The sequence below is a fragment of the Mixophyes fleayi genome, chromosome 10 (genome assembly GCF_038048845.1).
Source record: "Mixophyes fleayi isolate aMixFle1 chromosome 10, aMixFle1.hap1, whole genome shotgun sequence".
NCBI lineage: Eukaryota > Metazoa > Chordata > Amphibia > Anura > Limnodynastidae > Mixophyes > Mixophyes fleayi.
Window position 1 is genome coordinate 7,543,062 of NC_134411.1, and position 22,897 is coordinate 7,565,958.

The 22,897-nt window shown below is 41.6% G+C and overlaps 1 protein-coding gene across 1 annotated transcript in view; it reads left to right on the forward strand.

Moving 5' to 3' along the window:
* Positions 1 to 334: 334 nt before the first annotated feature.
* CDC42BPG (CDC42 binding protein kinase gamma) overlaps positions 335 to 22,897 on the forward strand; it is a 93,008-nt gene continuing 70,445 nt past the window's right edge. The window contains exon 1 of the mRNA XM_075187788.1: positions 335 to 849. Coding sequence (XP_075043889.1) covers positions 672 to 849 — 178 coding nt within the window. The 5' untranslated portion in view covers positions 335 to 671. The remainder of the gene's footprint in view (positions 850 to 22,897) is intronic.

Sequence of the window (22,897 nt, forward strand, 5' to 3'; positions counted from 1 at the left end):
GTATGCATTGTGCTCTGTATAGAAATGTGTGTGCATGACGTCTGGCTAGAGTGTGGCTGGGTGTATGGGTGACACATAGAGAGTGTTTTTCTGTCACTGCAAATGGATGTTGTTTATGGTATAGGTATCAATACCCTACAGTTTGTGTAGTAATAAGTGTGTGTGAATCGCAGATGGTGTGACTGGCTTTCACACTGCACCCACGTTAATACATGTAGTAAATCATGTAAAGGATCATACATTTAAATTAAAACTAAATCATGGAAACTTATATTTGCACAAAAAATACATACAGGGCATTGTAGATAGGCACCAAATTGTAGGTACATTCACTTGTAGGTAAGTGAATATACACTATTATTTTAAATAATCTAATCCATTCTGGAGAACATTTCAGTCTGCTGCTATTCCATTAATATTTATATATGTAATTAAGACAACCTCACTAGGCCAAGAATTTTGAGGACATACATAAGGGTTTTTTCAGGCTAGAGCAGATTCAAAGGAACTTCAAAAGGAGCAATTACTCCATCTTGCTACAGTCTTAAAGGCACATTAAGAAATTTGGAAGGAGTGCTTTTGCCTATAGGGGATACCCTATCTTGGGGTGAAATTTATTGGGGCTGTCCCAGTTCTACTGATCAACAAATTGGTAAAGATCAACCCTCAGGATGTCTATAGAGAGGAGACTGAAGGAGCTGGAGGACATGTTTCTCAGAGGCCCTTATGAATCTGGCTGGGATTCTTTAAGTGTGGAGACCCTTCTAGATGTCCTCATCTGCCTATGTCAGGAATGCAATGCAGCACCTCTCCGTCGGGACAAGAACGTGACCGAATTCCTGGCCTGGGGTAAGAACTGCAGACCTACTTCTCATTATTCAGTGCGACTTGTGTGTATGTGTATATATATGATATGGCTTATTATAGACATCTGGATAATGTTGACATTACTTGGGTTACTTTTTGGATAATATCAAAATAATTTTGTAATAAACATGCAATTGTCTTAGCACTGGTTGTTGTCTACTAATATATAACTTTTTGCAAATTCTGGGCTTCTGAAAAAATATGCAGAAAACCTTCTAAAAGTAGTCAAATATAAAAACTACATCTTATAATTTGTAACTACACACACTAATCCAATTCCAAGGGTATGTCCAGGTAGATTTTTTTTTTTTATTTTTTTTTGCCACCTCGGATATCAACAAATGACTATCTGGACATTCTAGAACTCCTATCCCTGCTCCTGCAATGGACCTCGCCATAAAAATATATGTCCAGGATCTATTTTGACGTTTGCAGAGGTACCTGAATTATATCAGTATTGCTATAAACATACATCATTATGTAGTGAACTACTAGGGAAGCTTTGTCTTTATTGGTATGTTTTTCTACAGTATGTCCTTCCATTATTTTATTATCACTGTACTCATAAGGATCATATTCCATTTATACTAGTCCTTAAATCTTATTGATCACCCTTTCTTTTAGACATATAACTAATATTCCTTCTGTTGTTGTAACAATAAATCTCAACACTATCATTATAATTTGCAGGTATTCTGTTACTATTGTGTTGTGCATCATTATGTACAGGTAGCACACTGTATTGCATTGATGCCCTATGACCTCCCCTACACAATCTGGTGTGTCTATTAAAGCACAACTGCACCAGTTTAAAATATACATTGTTTTTTTGTGTTGCCTCTGCTTACTAAGGGGTAAATTAAAGCAACCGATAGGGTGTGACATCTTGTCATGCTGTGACATCACTGTCACCCAACCTATTCCCTGACCACAGCTTCTTGGTATCGGTATCTTTGAAATTCCCTTGGTTTAGACTGGTCTGTCTGGCTTTTTAGACACCTTTTAATTGCCTGTTTCTCACACTTGTTCCTTCGGCTAGGAGGCCCTACCTGTGTCACACTACAGGATACTAGTTTGTTTATCTGTGTTTAAATGTTCCAGTAGTATTTCCTTGTTATATGGTATTTCATTTACTTTAAAGTAGTAGGTGTGCAGGCTGCCCCTGTCCCTCCCCCAGTTATATACAAAAAAATGAAGGAAATAATACTGTTGTTGATATAACTTCTTTTTTAATTTTATATTTAGAAAAACTTAAAGTAGTAGGTATAGATGTTGATTAAACAGGTGGATTTACGGTTAGTATTCATATGTTTCAATATTTTAGTCAATAGTACCCTCAGATTTTCAAAACTTAATCCATAAATACAATTAGGCTGTCCTAGGGATTTTTATTAACAAAGTGGAATTGTGCAGTATGTCATGCAGTGAGATGTCTGCTGTCATTGGAGGTTTACAAACACATGTGCCAGAGCCAATCACAACCAATCAACAATTAGAGGGGAGCTTCCTAATGCAAGTTAGACAATGATGGCAAACATATGATTGGCTAAGGGGTGTTGTATATAAATGACCCCTGTTATCTAGCTAGATCGGAAGTGTGAACTCTTTTGTTTTTTTGGCCACAGGGCCGCGTTGTGAGAGAGTACTCATTTGAAGGGGTGACAATAAAACTTGCTTAAACTTTAAAATACTTAGAATTTACTACAGGAAAAGAGGAACCTCTTTCCAGGCACCCCATGTTTTAGTTATGGCACACCTCTCAAGATTGGTCATGGGGACTGAAGTGCACAACCAAAGGGCTGGGTGCAGTCACTTTGTAACACATTTGACCACCCTCACCCCTGTTGTGCAACACGTTTCTTCCCTTTCATCTGTGTAGTAACACATTTCTTCCCCTCCCACACATCTGTAGTAACAAATTTCATACTTGCCTACTCTCTCATAATGTATGGGAGATTCCTGATTTTCAGGGAGTACTCCTGGAAGAGCAAGCATCGTCCTGATTCCTGCCCACTTCACTAGTGGTCCGTGATGGGGCTTGATGACATGAATTGCGGCGTTAAGCAGCAGTACGGCCACAGTGATGCCTCCTCCTGCACTTGCCCCTTGACAACTTGGAAACCTCCACTCTGGGATCTTCCAAACAGGAGGTCAAGTATGACACATTTCTTACTCCCCCTTCCTATCCTGTAGTACCGCACTTCTTCCTCCCCCACTTATCCCTGTAGTACCGCACTTCTTCCTCCCCTACTTATCCCTGTAGTACCGCCCTTCTTCCTCCCCCACTTATCCCTGTAGTACCGCCCTTCTTCCTCCCCCACTTATCTCTGTAGTACCGCCCTTCTTCCTCCCCCACTTATCCCTGTAGTACCGCACTTCTTCCTCCCCCACTTATCCCTGTAGTACCGCACTTCTTCCTCCCCCACTTATCCCTGTAGTACCGCACTTCTTCCTCCCCCACTTATCTCTGTAGTACCGCCCTTCTTCCTCCCCCACTTATCTCTGTAGTACCGCCCTTCTTCCTCCTCCACTTATCCCTGTAGTACCGCCCTTCTTCCTCCCCCACTTATCCCTGTAGTACCGCACTTCTTCCTCCCCTACTTATCCCTGTAGTACCGCCCTTCTTCCTCCCCCACTTATCCCTGTAGTACCGCCCTTCTTCCTCCCCCACCTATCCCTGTAGTACCGCCCTTCTTCCTCCCCCACTTATCCCTGTAGTACCGCCCTTCTTCCTCCCCTACTTATCCCTGTAGTACCGCCCTTCTTCCTCCCCCACTTATCCCTGTAGTACACACTTCTTCCTCCCCCACTTATCCCTGTAGTACCGCACTTCTTCTACCCCCACTTATCCCTGTAGTACCGCGCTTCTTCTACCCCCACTTATCCCTGTAGTACCGCGCTTCTTCTACCCCCACTTATCCCTGTAGTACCGCGCTTCTTCCTCCCCCACTTATCCCTGTAGTACCGCGCTTCTTCCTCCCCCACTTATCCCTGTAGTACCGTGCTTCTTCCTCCCCCACTTATCCCTGTAGTACCGTGCTTCTTCTACCCCCACTTATCCCTGTAGTACCGCGATTCTTCCTCCCCCACTTTTCCCTGTAGTACCGCGCTTCTTCCACCCCCACTTATCCCTGTAGTACCGCCCTTCTTCCTCCCCCACTTATCCCTGTAGTACCGCACTTCTTCCTCCCCCACTTATCTCTGTAGTACCGCCCTTCTTCCTCCCCCACTTATCCCTGTAGTACCGCCCTTCTTCCTCCCCCACTTATCCCTGTAGTACCGCACTTCTTCCTCCCCCACTTATCCCTGTAGTACCGCACTTCTTCCTCCCCCACTTATCTCTGTAGTACCGCCCTTCTTCCTCCCCCACTTATCCCTGTAGTACCGCCCTTCTTCCTCCCCCACTTATCCCTGTAGTACCGCACTTCTTCCTCCCCTACTTATCCCTGTAGTACCGCCCTTCTTCCTCCCCCACTTATCCCTGTAGTACCGCCCTTCTTCCTCCCCCACTTATCTCTGTAGTACCGCCCTTCTTCCTCCCCCACTTATCCCTGTAGTACCGCACTTCTTCCTCCCCCACTTATCCCTGTAGTACCGCACTTCTTCCTCCCCCACTTATCCCTGTAGTACCGCACTTCTTCCTCCCCCACTTATCTCTGTAGTACCGCCCTTCTTCCTCCCCCACTTATCCCTGTAGTACCGCCCTTCTTCCTCCCCCACTTATCCCTGTAGTACCGCACTTCTTCCTCCCCTACTTATCCCTGTAGTACCGCCCTTCTTCCTCCCCCACTTATCCCTGTAGTACCGCCCTTCTTCCTCCCCCACCTATCCCTGTAGTACCGCCCTTCTTCCTCCCCCACTTATCCCTGTAGTACCGCCCTTCTTCCTCCCCTACTTATCCCTGTAGTACCGCCCTTCTTCCTCCCCCACTTATCCCTGTAGTACACACTTCTTCCTCCCCCACTTATCCCTGTAGTACCGCACTTCTTCTACCCCCACTTATCCCTGTAGTACCGCGCTTCTTCTACCCCCACTTATCCCTGTAGTACCGCGCTTCTTCCTCCCCCACTTATCCCTGTAGTACCGTGCTTCTTCCTCCCCCACTTATCCCTGTAGTACCGTGCTTCTTCTACCCCCACTTATCCCTGTAGTACCGCGCTTCTTCCTCCCCCACTTTTCCCTGTAGTACCGCGCTTCTTCCACCCCCACTTATCCCTGTAGTACCGCGCTTCTTCCACCCCCACTTATCCCTGTAGTACCGCGCTTCTTCCACCCCCACTTTTTCTTGTAGTACTGCGCTTCTTCCTCCCCCACTTATCCCTGTAGTACCGTGCTTCTTCCTCCCCCACTTATCCCTGTAGTACCGTGCTTCTTCTACCCCCACTTATCCCTGTAGTACCGCGCTTCTTCCTCCCCCACTTATCCCTGTAGTACCGCCCTTCTTCTACCCCCACTTATCCCTGTAGTACCGCACTTCTTCCACCCCCACTTATCCCTGTAGTACCGCGCTTTTTCTACCCCCACTTATCCCTGTAGTACCGCGCTTCTTCTACCCCCACTTATCCCTGTAGTACCGCGCTTCTTCCACCCCCACTTATCCCTGTAGTACCGCGCTTTTTCTACCCCCACTTATCCCTGTAGTACCGCGCTTCTTCTACCCCCACTTATCCCTGTAGTACCGCGCTTCTTCCACCCCCACTTATCCCTGTAGTACCGCGCTTCTTCTACCCCCACTTATCCCTGTAGTACCGCGCTTCTTCCTCCCCCACTTATCCCTGTAGTACCGCGCTTCTTCCTCCCCCACTTATCCCTGTAGTACCGCCCTTCTTCCTCCCCCACTTTTCCCTGTAGTACCGCCCTTCTTCCTCCCCCTCTTATCCCTGTAGTACCGCCCTTCTTCTACCCCCACTTATCCCTGTAGTACAGCGCTTCTTCCTCCCCCACTTTTCCCTGTAGTACCGCGCTTCTTCCTCCCCCACTTATCCCTGTAGTACCGCCCTTCTTCCTCCCCCACTTATCCCTGTAGTACCGCACTTCTTCCTCCCCCACTTTTCCCTGTAGTACCGCCCTTCTTCCTCCCCCACTTATCCCTGTAGTACCGTGCTTCTTCCTCCCCCACTTTTCCCTGTAGTACCGCCCTTCTTCCTCCCCCTCTTATCCCTGTAGTACCGCCCTTCTTCTACCCCCACTTATCCCTGTAGTACCGCACTTCTTCCTCCCCCACTTATCCCTGTAGTACCGTGCTTCTTCCTCCCCCACTTTTCCCTGTAGTACCACCCTTCTTCCTCCCCCTCTTATCCCTGTAGTACCGCCCTTCTTCTACCCCCACTTATCCCTGTAGTACAGCGCTTCTTCCTCCCCCACTTTTCCCTGTAGTACCGCGCTTCTTCCTCCCCCACTTTTCCCTGTAGTACCGCGCTTCTTCCTCCCCCACTTATCCCTGTAGTACCGCGCTTCTTCCTCCCCCACTTTTCGCTGTAGTACCGCGCTTCTTCCTCCCCCACTTATCCCTGTAGTACCGCGCTTCTTCCTCCCCCACTTATCCCTGTAGTACTGCGCTTCTTCCACCCCCACTTATCCCTGTAGTACTGCGCTTCTTCTACCCCCACTTATCCCTGTAGTACTGCGCTTCTTCCTCCCCCTTGTACCCTTGTGGAAACACAGTCTACCCTTTTCCCCTTGAAGCAGCACATAACCCCCCCCCCCACACACACACACACGTACTAACACACACCATTCACCATTCCACACCATTCTACTGCACAATTCTTACCTGTCCTCCTAATAGTACAGCTCATTCACTCCGATTCACTGCTGGACCCCCACAGCCACAGTGAGACCTGGTACCATACAGAACAGATAACGAGGGTGGAGGGGGGACGGCACCAAGACAGAAATACTACATGTCTCTGCCTCTGATACTCATTTTTGAACTGGAAACAAACATGTGAGTGCACAGCACATTTTTTTTAGATGCAATTTTACCGGTTCAATATAGGAACAGTTTATAGACTTTTGCTCTATGGCTGCAATTCTCATGTCAATGAAAGTAAAGTCATCATCACTAAGCACCTGCTACTATCACATTTTGTTTACTCCATTTAACTTCTCTTTTCTCCTGCTACAAGGTTGCTCTTTTGGCTGTTATTTTAATTTATTTCCGTAAGACTGGTTACCCATTGGTTTTGCGATCACATTGTCATGTGATTAAAATTTGGTGGTAATGAGGGCTTGCTCGGAACATCATTTGAGGACCCCCCACTGAAATAAAGTGTGCACCATCACAAAAATCCCAAAAAGTAGTGCCAAAATAAAAATATTCCCAACAGAAGGCGCAAATGGAAGTTGGTATGTGGTCATTGGAACCATGGCCCATTTCTATTGCTATTTATATTCTTTTAATAAAATGAAAATACAGGCAGTAAAATCATGCATTTTGACGCCAGTGGGTAAGGGCCCTAGTGCATTTCATATGTATTATCTGTGCATATTAATGCGCTTATTCTACAAATTCTCCTAGACTAGGGGAAAAAAAGCTTTTCATTGTAATAAATGGTTGAGCACTGACTGCTGCAACTGCTGAGGAAAATTATGCAACTATATAATTGAGCAGAAATTTGGTAATGTCTCAATCTCTGGCAATTTCCCTGCGAATTGTTAATTAATGAACTCTGATTACTCCTGTTTTTCCACACAGAAATAGGAGCATTATGTAGCACGGCTTTTACTTAAGTAAACCACTATACAGGCATGAGCTACCTGTGTGCTCTGCTGCGTTTAAGTTGGTTTACACATGGAATCACAAATGTTTCTTCTGTAGTTAAGTTTGTTACTCTGAAAAAAAAAAAAGAGTTTTTTTGCTGCCTGTCCTTCAAGTGATCTGACAGAGCTTGTTTTTCAGGTAGAACATGTCCATGCAAAACCCTGGAGAATGTTTAGTTCTCAGACTAAGTTCTTGAGGCCCTAATGAAAAATGTTTTGGATTTATGACTGCGTGACTGGTGTAGATCAGATGCATGTAACTGGCTCTTACAGCCTCGCTCTCTTTAGAGCAAGATAATTACTTAAGATAGCCATATTTAAAGGAAACCTGCAGCATTAATGTTCTTCTTTGAAAATTGGCAATAGCGATAGCACTCATTATACCTGGTAGAAGTATCCTTTTGTGTTCCAATCTTTTTTTTCTTTAAGACAATTTATTTGACGTTCAACTTGTGTTTTTTGGTTTTTTTAAGGATTTAAAAGTTGAATAGTGGCTGTGACCTGTTTAACCAATTAAACTTGAGCTGTTTTCACTTTATACATGCATTTGTAGCCTTTTCTGAGGGTTGGTTCACACACGTGACTTCAGAGGGGAATTACAAGAGCGGAGGGGGGCGGGGTGTCATAATTTGCCCCCACAACAAAATGAAACTGCATCATCGAGGCCCCAACTCTCCCAGGAGTCTGGGAGACCTAGCCAATGTTTGGGAGTCCCGGGAGAGTGGGCAATTATGACTTATTAAATGTGGATTAAGACCCTGATGTGTTGGCTATTTATTTATTTATTTTTTTGCTTTTTAAGTGTAAATATGCTTTTCCATACTGCACATAAGTTCGTAAGCACAGTCGGACACATCTTACATTTTCAACTCCTTATGCTTATAGATGTAGGATGACAGAGGGGAAGGGTGGGCAAGGTGTGTTCACGTAATGGTGATAGTTTTAATTTTTCTTTTAATACCCCCCCCTACTAAGTGGCTCTGAAAGACCAAGCCTGTGCTTTTCGTTCAACTGCACATGTGTAAGCTGGCTACCTGGGTCACACATGCCTAGAGACAGGTGGGATGGCAGAGGGAAGGGTCGTATGTGCATGGTGTGCTCACTTAATAGCGATATAACCAGAGGTGGACACAGTCAAAAATGAGTCCAACACTGCATCAGTCCTTTCTCCCTTTGATAAATAGGCCCCTATCTACAGCAAAAATGGATGTTTTGCCAGAAATAGGGCTTCTCACTATCTTTAAAGGGGTTACCTCCAGCGATAGCAGTGCTATGGCTATATGCAGACCATCAAATTTTATTTTTTTTCATGCTCCTTTTTTCTTTTTTCATTTACCCAGCTGGCGGGGGTTGAGGCGGGTGGGAGAAAGGGTGGGGAGGAGAGGGCGCTGATCCCTGCCAATGTAGTCTAGTTCCTGCCCGCAGTTTCCTCCCACACACAGGACATCATGCTGTGAACACTGGGACTTCTTACATTGCAGTGTGATTGCCCAGTATGTATTCTAGTATAACACAAGTAAGTTGTGGGCACTGCCATAATATGGAAGGGCAGTTTAATAAGTACATTGTAATCTATGATCTGTGCTTTGGTACAACACACCTAAAATAGCCATTGCAAACAACAATAAGGTGGTGTAAACACATCTATTTACTCTATTGCAGTTATAAATATTTGCTGTATAGCACAATGTATTTGTTGTTTATATGGAATAAAATTATCATATACACAAAAGGGGGTTAAAAAAAAAATACTCTCATCATACTTTACATATACTTGTATATTATATTAATTTTTCTACAAGGTTTCCAAACTATATATATATATATATAATTTTTTTTTTTTTTTTTTTTAAGTGAGTAAGTCTCCAAGCTGTTCCTTTTCCCCCCTAAACATTATTTTCAACAGACAAATAACAAAGCCAATGCATAGCAATATTGGATAGAAAAGTTATGTAGGCAACAGATCCAGTTTAACAAGAACCATAAACAGAGACATTGATGTTTAAAAAGTAAAATTGTGGGGGAGGGAAGAAGAAGCAGAGAACAGGGGGGCAAGGCAAATCTGTGACTGATTTGTATTATCCATGCCGTTTCTAGTTTTGAATAAGAAAATAAATGGCTGTCTAAATAATGCAGTAGATGCTCACTGAGGCCAGCCCTGTCAGTGATCTAAGTGAGACAGGCAGCCAGGCAACAAATCAGACTGCTGCCAGGCTGCTTGTCATTGCAGAGCGCAGCTGCGGAGCTATTGGCCTCTGGAGATAAGGCTTACTGTCATTCTCTCTGCAGAGAATTTCTCCAACAGATGTAAACGGGTAAGTACAATGGGGTGGGGGTGTCATATACCAGGCATTGTGTATGTATATGGCATTGTGGAATGTGAAACATGCCAAATTATTTTTTTCACATGATCTGTTGCCACAATTTTAACTGGATCTGGTTTTAATTGCCTTGGTAGTCACAAGGGTGCCCTCTGTATTTTGTGGCGGTCCCAAGGGTGCCCTCTGTATTTTGTGGCGGTCCCAAGGGTGCCCTCTATTGTGTGGCGGTCCCAAGGGTGCCCTCTATTGTGTGGCGGTCCCAAGGGTGCCCTCTGTATTGTGTGGCGGTCCCAAGGGTGCCCTCTGTATTGTGTGGCGGTCCCAAGGGTGCCCTCTGTATTGTGTGGCGGTCCCAAGGGTGCCCTCCTTATTCTCTCTGTCTTCTGAGGTCACTTATTGCTATGCTTTCCATATGTCATGTACCTATACATTTTCCAAATAGATCCCAACATTTCGGGATCTATACAAGAATCCAGTACCAGGTTGTGAAAGCTGCAGTAACATGGTGTTGCTCTCATCTACCTTTTAATACATATGTCATGCATAAAGAGGCACAGCCACAGCCCATGTTGTCCACGCCCCCATCCTATGATGTGTGGAGGGGGGGCCCCAGAAAGTTGCTGTATCGGGGCCCCAAATTTCTGTTGGCGGCCCTGGAGATTGGAACACTTGTGAGGGTGTAATGATTTGCAAAGCGGTGAGGCAGATGTGGAGCGGTGAGAGAGGAATATTTGTCCTGCAGCGACATTTGAGATGGATTTAAGTAGGGATAGATAGGTGAGAGGGATGAAGAATTTAGCACAAATTTGCAAAGTAAGAACAGTAGTTGACACCTGAAGTGCCCTAAAACCAGTGGCTTTCACTTTTTTTTTTTATGTCCAAAATAATAGTAATGCAACATCATTCATAATGAAACTGGAGGACATTGCTAATTCCATCCACTATCTAACTACTAATCTGTAGCTTCCTGTTTTCCTCCATTCTTCTCCCCACATCAAGACACTGCCCCTATCACATGCAGCTAGCTGCAAGTTCGCTTACTGAAACGCCTCCCTCCAGATCAGCACATATAGCTTATGAAATATTCTACGTTGCGTAAACATACCAATGATCTGATCGGCTAGAAGGTGTTCTGTCTCTTGCCCACTTCAGGACTGGGGGCATAAAGTACAAGCAGTGCATGGTGATTGTTTGTGTAGAGTCGGAGCACTTTTTTTTTTGTTATCGCCCATTTATAAATGACATAAACAACAAAGTAGCCAATTCAAATCTTGTAATCCTAGCTCATGTAGTTTTAGCCTATGACTAACATGCCAAGAAGCCGGCAGAGAAAGTATTGGATAAATGTTGTCAGATTGGTACCGCTTTTGAAACATTTGTAATTGTCTTGGAGACAAATAATAAATAGAAAAGTATAGTTTACTCTAAACCTCCGTAAATGGGTGAACAAGACCCGACTAGCACTATATCAAGAATATTTCTATCATCCTTCATCCCTTTTATATATTACATTCTAAAAATACAAAGTGGAAAATAAAAACATAAGGTGACAGTCTCATTTAATAAAAGCCTGTTCAAATGCATGTTGTTTGCATGCGCTAGTAAACACTTAAAAATCAAACTAAATTTCGTGTTTTTTAATGGAACTCATTGACACTGTTGCTTTAACGTTTAGAAGCCCTGTGCTGGATGCTGTACTTTTAATTATTTGACGCTCGTATTTTTCATTCATGCAGTTGAGCAGAGTCCTCCTGCTCAGTGGATTAAAAATGTTCTTTTTCAGATGCATTTTTGTAGGGAAAATAAAATGCATGGATGTGTGAAGAAACCCTTATTGTATTCACCAGTATGGCCTCTGAATGTGGCAGTGCAGCAAAATTGTAAGAATTTGACCCGAACGTGCCATGGGCACACAGGGTGGTGTGGCAATCCAATGCCACATACCTTGTTTCCTGATGCTACAAAACTATAGAAAGCGCAATGTTATTTTTTAATACAGCTGACCATATCCTTTAAAACTTCCTAAGGAATAGAATTTGTTGTTTGTTATTAGTCATGACATACTGAGTTGATGTAGGTCAATTGGCAAGATCTTGATTTCCTGGATTCAGAAATATCTAGGTGTGCCTACGCAATATTGTTTTACTGCTGATTACGACAGTTTAAACTACAATGAATCAAAGGCAGCATACGGGTATCTCTAGGATGTTAAACATATATAAGGGTAAAAAAAATTTGACAAATGAAAATTGGAAGTAACATTAATAAATTTGATTAGTCTTGGCTTCAAACACTTGCAGAGCAATGCTATGACCTATTAGAATATAATACATAATAATACCTAAAAAAATGAAATGTGGTAAAGTAATGTTTATCTTAAAGTAATGGGCACATGCTTTTGTATGTAACATAATATAGCCAAGTTAAAATTCTATCTAGTTGCGAATGATGTGGCAAATTGTTCCATCTTTACAATGATATTACTGGTTGGCGGCAGCGTTAAGAGTAGTCTTGCTGCTCTCCATCTAGTCTGGGACCAATCTGCGCATGCGCAGGCTGGCTTGCAAACTTAAACAGCATTCCGGGACTAAGGCTTTCAGTTCCAGGTTTAAAAAAATTAAATAAAACAAAAAAGTAAAAAAAAAGTTTATTTATGAAAAAATATTTAAAAAAAAAAAAATAGAAGAAATATAAATAACTTTATTTAAATAAAAAAAGAAAAATGTTTAACGTTAATAAAATATATTTTTCATTGCTGAGCCCTAAATCTGGAAAACTTGTTAGTTTGTTTTTTTCTGTCTCCGATTTAAGTCTCCTCTTCCTTTGATAAATAGACCTGTGAGTGTGCACTCTAATCATTGCTCAGAGGGTGACTATCACATAGCAGTGCTATTGTCCCATGATGCTCATCCTCACACTACCATGAATGGTCCATGGAAATCAATTGTAATTTTAGATGTATTTTGTTTTCACCATTGTTAGGACCTGACATATTGTCCACACAAATTTAATTAAATAAAATGATCTGTCTTAATTTGGTAAATGCGATTACAGATCCTTACAACTTTCAGCTACAAACATGGGCTAGTCAGTGAATAATTTAATGTGTTTGATTCATCTATACAACCATTGCTTTAGCTTAAGGGAAGTTTGTGACATTTGTTTTGGTCTGCTTGTGTTCACGGAAGTTTCCATTTTCTATAAAGTGACTTCTTTAAACCATACTTGCCAACTTGTTGACCTCCAGGAGATCCGGGTGAGAGTTGGGCGTGTGGAGACGGGGCGCATAGAATTGTCATTTTGGCCCCGCACCAGTGATGCAATGACACAAATGCATTATGGAGGCTCCAAATCCTGCCCACTTCACTATGAAATGGGCGGATGCGGTAGAATGTCCTACTCTCCCGGGAGACCTAACCGGATTTCAGGAGTCTCCCGGACATTCTGGGAGAGTGGGCAAGTATGGTTTAAACCCAGTGATATTAGAAGAACAATGTGCTGATGGGGGGCTGTTGCATGCTCACTGTTTTTAAATGCTTGGATTGGAATCCTGAATCAACTTTGAAGTGGTCATTGGTGCCATTAGATACTACATAGGTGTTTTGGTGCTATAGGGCCTTGGCAAGCTTTCATAGCCTGAGTAAACCCAGATTGGACAAATTGCCTATCAGAAGCAAAACTTGCTCCGTTCTATAGATAGATAGCATCACGGTAATTTGAGATGTTGCTAGACACATTTTGGAGGGTTTTGTTTCCTTTGTGCTTACCATGTATGCAAAAACCAAAACTTGCTGAATTAAGGTGTTAATAGGGGTAAATGCAGTCACACTGTTGCTTATGTACTTACCTTGGTTGTTGCAGTTCAGTGCAAATGTTGCTTTGAAATGCAGTTGGCTTTTACCGGCTTATTCCAAGACAAGTAGAGCAAGTGTGGTGTCGTGGTTAGTCTCAAAAGTCATGGTAGTTAATGAGACATACTTACAATAATATTAGGGAAGCTCAATTTTTTTTTTTTTTTATTTAAGACCTCTAAATACCATAGGGCAGGGTTTCCCAAACCCAGTCCTCAAGGCTCCCCAACAGTGCAGGTTTTCTGGATCACATGTGACATAATTAGGACCACCTGTGGATCTGTTACAATGTGTCAGTCAGTAATGAATACACCTGTGCTCCAGCAAGGAGATATGGAAAACCTGCACTGTTGGGGAGCCCTGAGGACTGGGTTTGGGAAACCCTGCACATAGGGGAGTCTAGTTACCAGGTGAGAGGTTTCTGTATCTGTTTTATAGCATACCTCCAGAACTCCTGCTGTTGTTTTAAACTAGAAAAGAAAGTGTAATTCACTTGACTAAGAAATAGAAATGTATTCTCAATGAAACATTACAAATTAACAAATTGTTTAGGGGTTATGGACAGCTTTATAACCATAGTTAGGAAAAGGTTAATATAGCAGACCACTTTATCACCAACACCACCCCCTTCCCTTCCCGTTCCCACTTTGAATTGAACACATTATAAACTGTAGAAAAAAACATCTGAATGTGCACCATGTAAATACTTTGGAGTAACCACCCATTTCGGGTATTGAAGGCGATTTGAACAGATGTCCGTGTAGTGTTGTAGACTGCCCTCCCCATGTAGAAGATTTCCCCTCTTGTAAAAGTAGATTTTATGTTGATGCGGAACAGAGGCTTCCTCCCATGAGACTAGAGGAACTGGGAGACTTACCTCACTAATCTGTGTATATGATGTTGCTGATTTGTTATAATGGGTTTTCAAGGGGTAGAGAGACAAAATAAGAGTGACAGCGATGCATCCAACATGCCCTCTATTTATCTCCTTGCCTTGCTTTTCAGCTCTAAATAAGTTTATTTTAGACTTCTGAATAATGGTTCCTGGAAAAGTCAAAGGAAACCTGTAGTCTCTGAGGAGAATCTGTCACTTTCCATTCCACCTCTTTGTGGCAGTGCACACGGTTCTACCAAAAGAAACGAGACTGAGGGACATATTTGTCAAAGGGCGAAATGCCAGAGAAAGGGCCTCTTTCTTCTGCTTCACCTAATATACCAAAGGTTTACCACCAGGGTACATTTGCATGTTGAAGCTTATTGATTGGCGGTACAATACATGTTCTGTTCTCATCATCCTGAGATGAAGAGAATGATTATATGAAAAAAGCGTGTTTTCAATGTTACATAGTTTTCAAATACTTTTATTTTTTTTATTTTTATTTAGTGAAACTGAAAGCTCCAGTACAGTACAGATGCAAAAATCTATAAATACTGTTCCGGCGAAGAGATAGATTAACCTATACTGCTGTGGGCTGGTGTCGCCGCAGCAGCTGAATATTACTGAGTTGCCCGTCATTTTATCTGTAACTGGATTATCACAGTGATTAAAAGAAAAAAAAAAAATCTTCCTTATTGCCCCATATTTATACACCTGTCTGTCCATTTTCTAGAGACCACAGGAACAAGCCATTACACCTCATCCACTGCAATGCACATAATTGCAAAATACACATAAGCAGAGGAACCTAACCTTGAATACAGACAACTAATCTTTTTGCAAACATGGCTTGTGCAGTGCAAGCAGGTTTCATAAGGATATCTGAGGTGGGCAATAAGTGCATGTGCATAGCTGGTTTGGATAGAGCAGTGAAGTGATAGGAATCCTGATCAGGGCCGGATTAAGGGGGTGAAGGCCCCCGGGCTAAGGGGGCCTCCATCCCCCCGTGAGGGCCCCCCTTCCCCGGCGCGCTGTATGCTCTTTACTGAGGAGATCTCGTGAGAGTGAGACTCACGAGATCTCCTCAGTAAGCAGACTAGAGCGCGTCGGGGAAGGACCGTAGTGAAATTGCTCAGCAGCATTGATCGGGGCGGGGGCGCCCCCGACCGATCAATAATGCTGCTGAGCACTTTCAAGGGCCCCCTGGATGCCCGAAGGCCCCTGGGCTGTAGCCCAGTTAGCCCTAGGGTTAATCCGGCCCTGATCCTGATGCACTTCAGGGGCCACATGGTGTGGACCTCTAACCTTCAAAAGGGTCACACATTACCTATCATCTCGGGAATACGTTAAAACAATACATTTAATCAAAGAAAGAGACACCTTTCTGTAATAAGCTATCAGCAGGCATTTTAAAAACAAGTGTTCCAAGCTGTTGCCAAAAAAAACTATCTGACAATAGCAAGGATGCTTGAGGGCTGCCTACTGCCCATCACTGCTTTACAGAGCCCCAGATGTAAGTGTTTCACTAGGAGGTATCCGTAAAGACTTTGCTAAGACTGAATATTGTTATAAATACATATTCTGGGTGTGTTCAGACATGCAGATTAATGTTTATCTTCTAATTAGTGGTGTCCTTGTTTGCAAATCACTTGTTAGGCTATTTCTCTCTGGAGAAGAAGCTGCTTATTAAATATTTACATGCAAACTGGTTTGATTATATGTCTGTGTTTAAATATATTGCACCAAGTGTGTAAATTATATATGGGTGTATATGTGTGTGCATATGTGGTTGGTTCTACACTCCTCTTATGCATCTGTTGCCAGTGAAAGTAACACGTCAACTCTCCTGATTTTATAGTAAATAAAGTAATAATAGTAATTCTACTGTCAGTTCTGCTGACCCTGCTCTTCATCTGAACTCGCTTGGCACCTGTTTTGGCCAGTGAGTGGAAGAGCTTGTTCTTCAGCTATCAGCTCAGAATAGCTCTACTGTAGAAAGGTGTTGTGCACTGAGCTGTATTCCAGATATTTCTTCACCTTTTCCCATGGCTGTGCTGTCTAATACTGATTTGAAAATATTTTGCCTAAAAAACACATTATTAGTAATGTACCAATAATCCTTGTAAATATTTGTTTTTACAATAAACCTTGTAGCCACACGTTTCTTACCATAAAGATAAATCAAAGATTATTTCATTGTAGAGTTCGGGTGGGATCTGAAAACTTGTTTATTTGCCACACTTACAATTAGATGTTTCTTGAGCAGATACTATCTTAGATGCTATTTTGTTTTGATGTCAAAATGCTAATTTAAAACTGTAATATGTATACTTGAGACATGTGAAGGTCTATTGACCTATAAAGACAGTTTTACTCTCTCCCAATGTCTTTTATTCCATGATCCCTTGTTGTGGTGCCGGATATCGGGGTGATTCTTAACATTTCAGCCCATCCATAAGAATGCAGAAATATGGAATTTAATACCCTGGGGGCACCTGCACACTTTAGCCCTCATTTGTAGAAATATCTATTCACACAATCATTTTTGTCATGCAGCTGTGATTGAGCATGTTCTAGAACACTAACTTTATAAATATATCTATCTCTGCTGGGAGCCTGTTAACATATCATAGACCCGGCATCCAATCAAATTGTCCCTCTTTTGTTGGTAGTCAGGGCCATCTTTTCCATTGGGCACGATGGGCAGGTGCATGGGGGCCCCACGGGCAAGGGGGGCCCCAGAGGCAGGGCTCTTAATTAGAATAAATAATCCTGCAAAAGAAAAAACCTGCAAAAAAAACCTTCAAGTGTCACTGAGCAAGTACATCTATCTATCTCTATCTCTATATATCTATATCTATCTATCTATATATATTAGTTTCCATTGTTTTTTGCTTTTTTTTTTTTTTATTTTTTCCCACAACCTATTGAAATGAATGACTTTTTACGATAGGGTGTCAGAGTGTGTTTTCTGCTCTGTCTTCTGATTAAAAACTACAAGCAGCGTTTATGGCTACCTGAAAAACAGCCCAGACAAAAGGTTCTTCATAAAAGTCTGCTATTTCCCTACACCTTCATCATCATCATCATTTATTTATATAGCGCCACTGATTCCGCAGCGCTGTACAGAGAACTCATTCACATCAGTCCCTGCCCCATTGGAGCTTACGGTCTAAATCCCTACACCTTTCGCACAAGCAGTTGTAGAGCTTTTCAATAGTGTCATTCTTGCTAGTGGGACTATTGCACTGAAACATATTGCCCCAGCCTTTTTTTTTCTGATATGTGAAAAACTCTTGTATGACACAAATCTCTATCTGTTCTGCCTTTCAGAAATTGCTCTGCAAACAAGGGTTAGGTGTAATAATTTTTGATGTCCAGGTGTGCTTATACTGTATGCAGATATGGGTGGATGTACTTGTTTTTGCATATGTATAGAAATATTTACTAATTCTGTATTTGTTATAAAATGAACTAGTTGGGAAACCAGAAACCCTCAATGACAGAAATTGTCATGTTTGTAAGATATAGATAGAGTGCCCTAAACTAGTTTCTTGTGTTCCTGTTTATTGAAATAGTCGGACTTGTCCAATTGAATATGATTTTATTTTTGTGTTTGTGGTGTGTATGTCCTTTTTAGGTGTGTGTTTGTTTTTTTTTTTTTGTTTTTTTTAAAGTTTTAGATTATAATTCTTGGCTATATGGACAGTACTATAATCTACGCACATCGCTCAGGTATTTTCTAATTTTATTCTTAAGAAAGACGGCACACACCTGCAATAACTAGTAAGGCACATTCTGATTTAAATATCTCCGTGTAGTTTGTGTACAGAGAGCAGTCCTTGCATTTGTAAATGTAAGTGTCATCTTATTTTTAAAGTTTAAGTAAAGGGAATAACTGGCGCACAGTCTAAAAATAGTGCTAGTGTCTGCAGGTGGTAATAGACACGTTGCAGACAGTCGTTTCATGCAGGTACCCAGCTGTCGGCTATTTAATCCCAGCAGCACCTGAAATGCTAGGGGTTCAGTTACATTTAATGGCTAATTCTGTAATGGACATTCGGCATAATCTGTGGAAATACTTCAGTTTTTGTAGTCTGTTTCACTTGCCGTACTGCTAATCTTTATTCACAATTGCACCTTGGGTTAGTCTTGCTCATTGTATGGGTTTCCTTTTTAGGACATATAGAGCCATTAAACATTGCATTACTTCTCATTGTGGTAACCAGGGCCCCGAGAGGGAAACACATTTCTTTGTGACACCTTATGGATAAATTCCTCGGTTCAATCACCCTCATAATATTCTCTACATATACCATTTATTGTAAGGTAGTTGCCATCATGTGGTAAGGATTTCCACACTCGTATATGATGAAACCTTCTTCTTCTTTTTTTTTTTTTTTTTTTTTCTATCCACAACTTATGGATCCTTGTCATCTACCTGGTCCTTGGTACAAAAAGATAATCAGAAAAGTCTTTGTATTGATCTAATTTTTTATAAATATATATATATATATATATATATATATATATATATTTGTGCAGATAACAGATACCACATAAAAGGGGGCGCGTAACCTTATTCAGTATACAGTCACTAGGCGGGATAATGACACCCAAAGTCCAATGTACAGGAGGCAGCCAGTTCCAATACAGGTGGTGAGTCTGGAAAATCTATAAAGGAATAAAGGAAACACGGCGCCACATGGTGTATTACTTTACTCTCTCTTACTACATTAATATATTGTGGTAATACACCATGTGGCGCCGTGTTTCCTTTATTCCTTATATATATATATATATATATATATATATATATATATATATATATATATATATATATATATATATATATATATATATATATATATATATATATATATATATATATATAATCGGCCACAACATTAAATCCACCTGCCTAATATTGTGTAGTTCCCACTTGTGCCGCCATAACAGCTCTGACCTGTCGAGGCATGGACTCCACAAGACCTCTGAAGGCACAATGACATTAGCAGCAGATCCTTTAAGTCCTGTAAGCTGTGAGGTGGGGCCTCCATGGCTCTAACTTGTTTTTCCAGTGTATGTATGTGTATATATGTGTGTGTGTGTATATATGTGTATATATATATATATATTTATATATATATATTTATATATATATATATATATATATTTACACACACATACATACACAGGGCTGCCATCAGAAATCATGGGGCCCACCCACCTGGTGAGCGCATGCGCCCCCCCCCCCCCCCCCTCATGAGCAACAGCGCAACACAAAATTACCTGGGGGCCCGCTGTCTTGCAGTCCGCTGGTCTCCGCTACTCTGCGCTGATGTTTTCAGCCTGGTTGTCACCGTGACAGCCAGGCACCAGAATGGAGGAATCATTCCCCTGCGCTCATTTGTGATCTGCCTGTGACAGCCAGATCACATGATCGCAGGGGAATGATTCCTCCACCCCTGCGATCGCATTCTGGCTGTCACGGTGACAGCCAGGCTGAAGACATCAACGCAGAGTAGCGGAGACCAGCGGACTGCAAGACAGTGGGCCCCCAGGTAAGTTTTGTGTTGCGCTGTTGTACCGGGCCCCCTGGTGAGCAGTACCCCCTGCGGCCCTGTGTGTGTGTGTGTGTGTGTATATGTGTGTATATGTGTGTGTGTATAATATATATATATATATATATATATATATATATATATATATATATATATATATATATATATATATATATATATATATATATATATATATATATATATTAGTGTTGAAGAGGAAATTTATATTTAAGACATATCTGTTTAAAAGTGCATACACTTAGTTTTTCTAACCTACTTTACAATCTGTTATTTATTAAGTTATTTAGTGACTTCATATTATGCAGCCCATTACAGATAGTAATCATTCACATCAGTCCCTGCCTCAGTGGAGCTTACAATCTATATTCCCTACCATTCTCTCTCACACACACTAGAGTTAATTTAGTCAGAAGCCAATTAACCTAGGAATTCCCCAGTTGGATTCCATTTAATGTGTAAGTAGTATTGTTGTTACAACAGCCTAGGTGCACAACCTTATATTTATCTACAATAAATTTCATCTTTAATTTCATAACCGAATTTACCATTTTGTCGATCCCTTTCTGTAGTAGGTAACTAACTATCTTGCACTGTCTTCCTAACCCTAGATAGTGTCATAAGAAAATATGGACACCTTCCTTTCAAGGTCATCTACAGAGTCATTATTTAAATAAAACCTAAAAATGAACTACAACTTGTCTTTTTGTCCTTCAATCTGTGCTTTACCAATACTTTTAACATTTACCAAGTACTTTTATCTTATGTAGCAGAACAAATCCAAATATATCTCATTACTGCACTATCAAGATCCACTCGTAAAAACTAACCATGCTTCTTAAAGATGACTGCATCACTCAGCTGAGTCGGCAATATTTTATTAATGAATTTCGGCAATAGGGAGGTTTTCTATTGCTGTGATAATTTGGCGATATAAAATCATCATCTATCTCCTGTCTGTGTAATTAAGAGTCCCATTAGGATTGTTCCACATAACTGCAGCTTTTAATGGTGTGCATGGGGCTATTGCTGGCTAGGCACCTGATTTCCTGGTATTTTTTTTTTTTTCTTTCTTCATTTTGAATAAAGACGAAACAAAACCCTATCTATTTAAGAGATCGGGTCATATTGCATACTGTCCGGTTGACCCACAAACTTTGGGAGGGGGGCAATGCCATGATGGGAGATGGGCAAAGTTGTCAAGTGTGGATCTGCTGCATTTTTAGACATAATTTTCCCTAGAGGCCTCTTGTAACCAGCTTTTTGTTTTTTGATGCTTATGCACTTGAAAAAATATATTCAGATTAGACTTGCTATCTTTAGCAACTTGTTTTTTAGCTTCAGTGTTTGCTAAACTAATTTTTTATTTTTAGATACTTTACTTTATTTACTGTATTTATGGATTTTACCCCCCCCCCCCCCCATCACCTCCAATACTTTCTTATTTAATCACATTGGTCACCTTTGTATTCCTAAACATTGTGTTGCCATGCAGTATGTACTGAAAATAGCATTTATTTTACTTATTTTAATAATTTAATAAATCCTCTTTGTCTCTTTGAGGACTTTTTCCCAGCATACAGGTTTCAATGTTTCTCTGGGGTCATTGAATTTTGGCATACATAGTGCTTTGTTTTGTTAAGCTCTCTTACAAAATGTTTGTTTGAAAGGTCATATGTCTCCTTGTTTTGATCACTATCCCTGAAATGCACCTGTACATTAGCTGTAATAGAACTAGATATGGGCGGGTCCGGTTCCCCGAGAACCGAACCCACCCGAACTTTGGGTATCTGAGTACCGAGCTGAGCAGCTCGGTACTCGCCCGTTCAGAATCCAAATCGAGGCCGAACGTCATCGTGACGTCGTCGGATCTCGTGGCTCGGTTCTCGCGATACTTCAAGATTATAAATACACGCCTCCACAGCAATCCATCGCCATTTGACAGAGGGAGAGAGCAGGGTGTAGTCACAGGCTGATTAGAGCAGGGACAGAGAATACAATATTCTTATTCCAATTGCTGTAACAAAAATCACTAGAGAAGAGGATAGAGGTTTTTTATTTTTGTAATATTTGGCACTCCCCAGTGCTTTTGGGGTGTCCCCCATAACTGTGCATAAATATTTCTGGCTGTCAAAAGTCATATCTGTCAGCAGTATCTACCAAATAATTTTTAGCACTCCCCAGTGCTTTGCGCTCAGAATGGATTCAAAGCAGTCCACATATGATCAGAATGAGCAACCAGGTTCTGTCACCAGTCCTGATAGTGTTCCCAGTACGTCATCTGGCCAAGGTGATGTCAAACAGAGTGTTTCCAAATCAGTGCAAAAAACAAAAACCCCCAAAAAATTTACTGTGTTGAAGCGAAAAAAAAGTGTTACTGAGCAAAAGTTGTGGCTATAAAAAAAAAATTGCCAACATGCCATTCTACACACGCAGTGGCAAAGAGAGAATAAGGCCTTCACCTTTGGCTATTAGTGGCAGATCCAAAAATGTTACAGACCCTACAAGTGGTGCACAACTACTGTTAGGCGTCAAAGCCGAGCTGCAAGATAACAGTAAGGCATTGGAGAATACTGTTTGCTCTGAATCAGAAATGACACCGATCCCTGTGGAGAGTCCATCCAACAGTGGTATGTC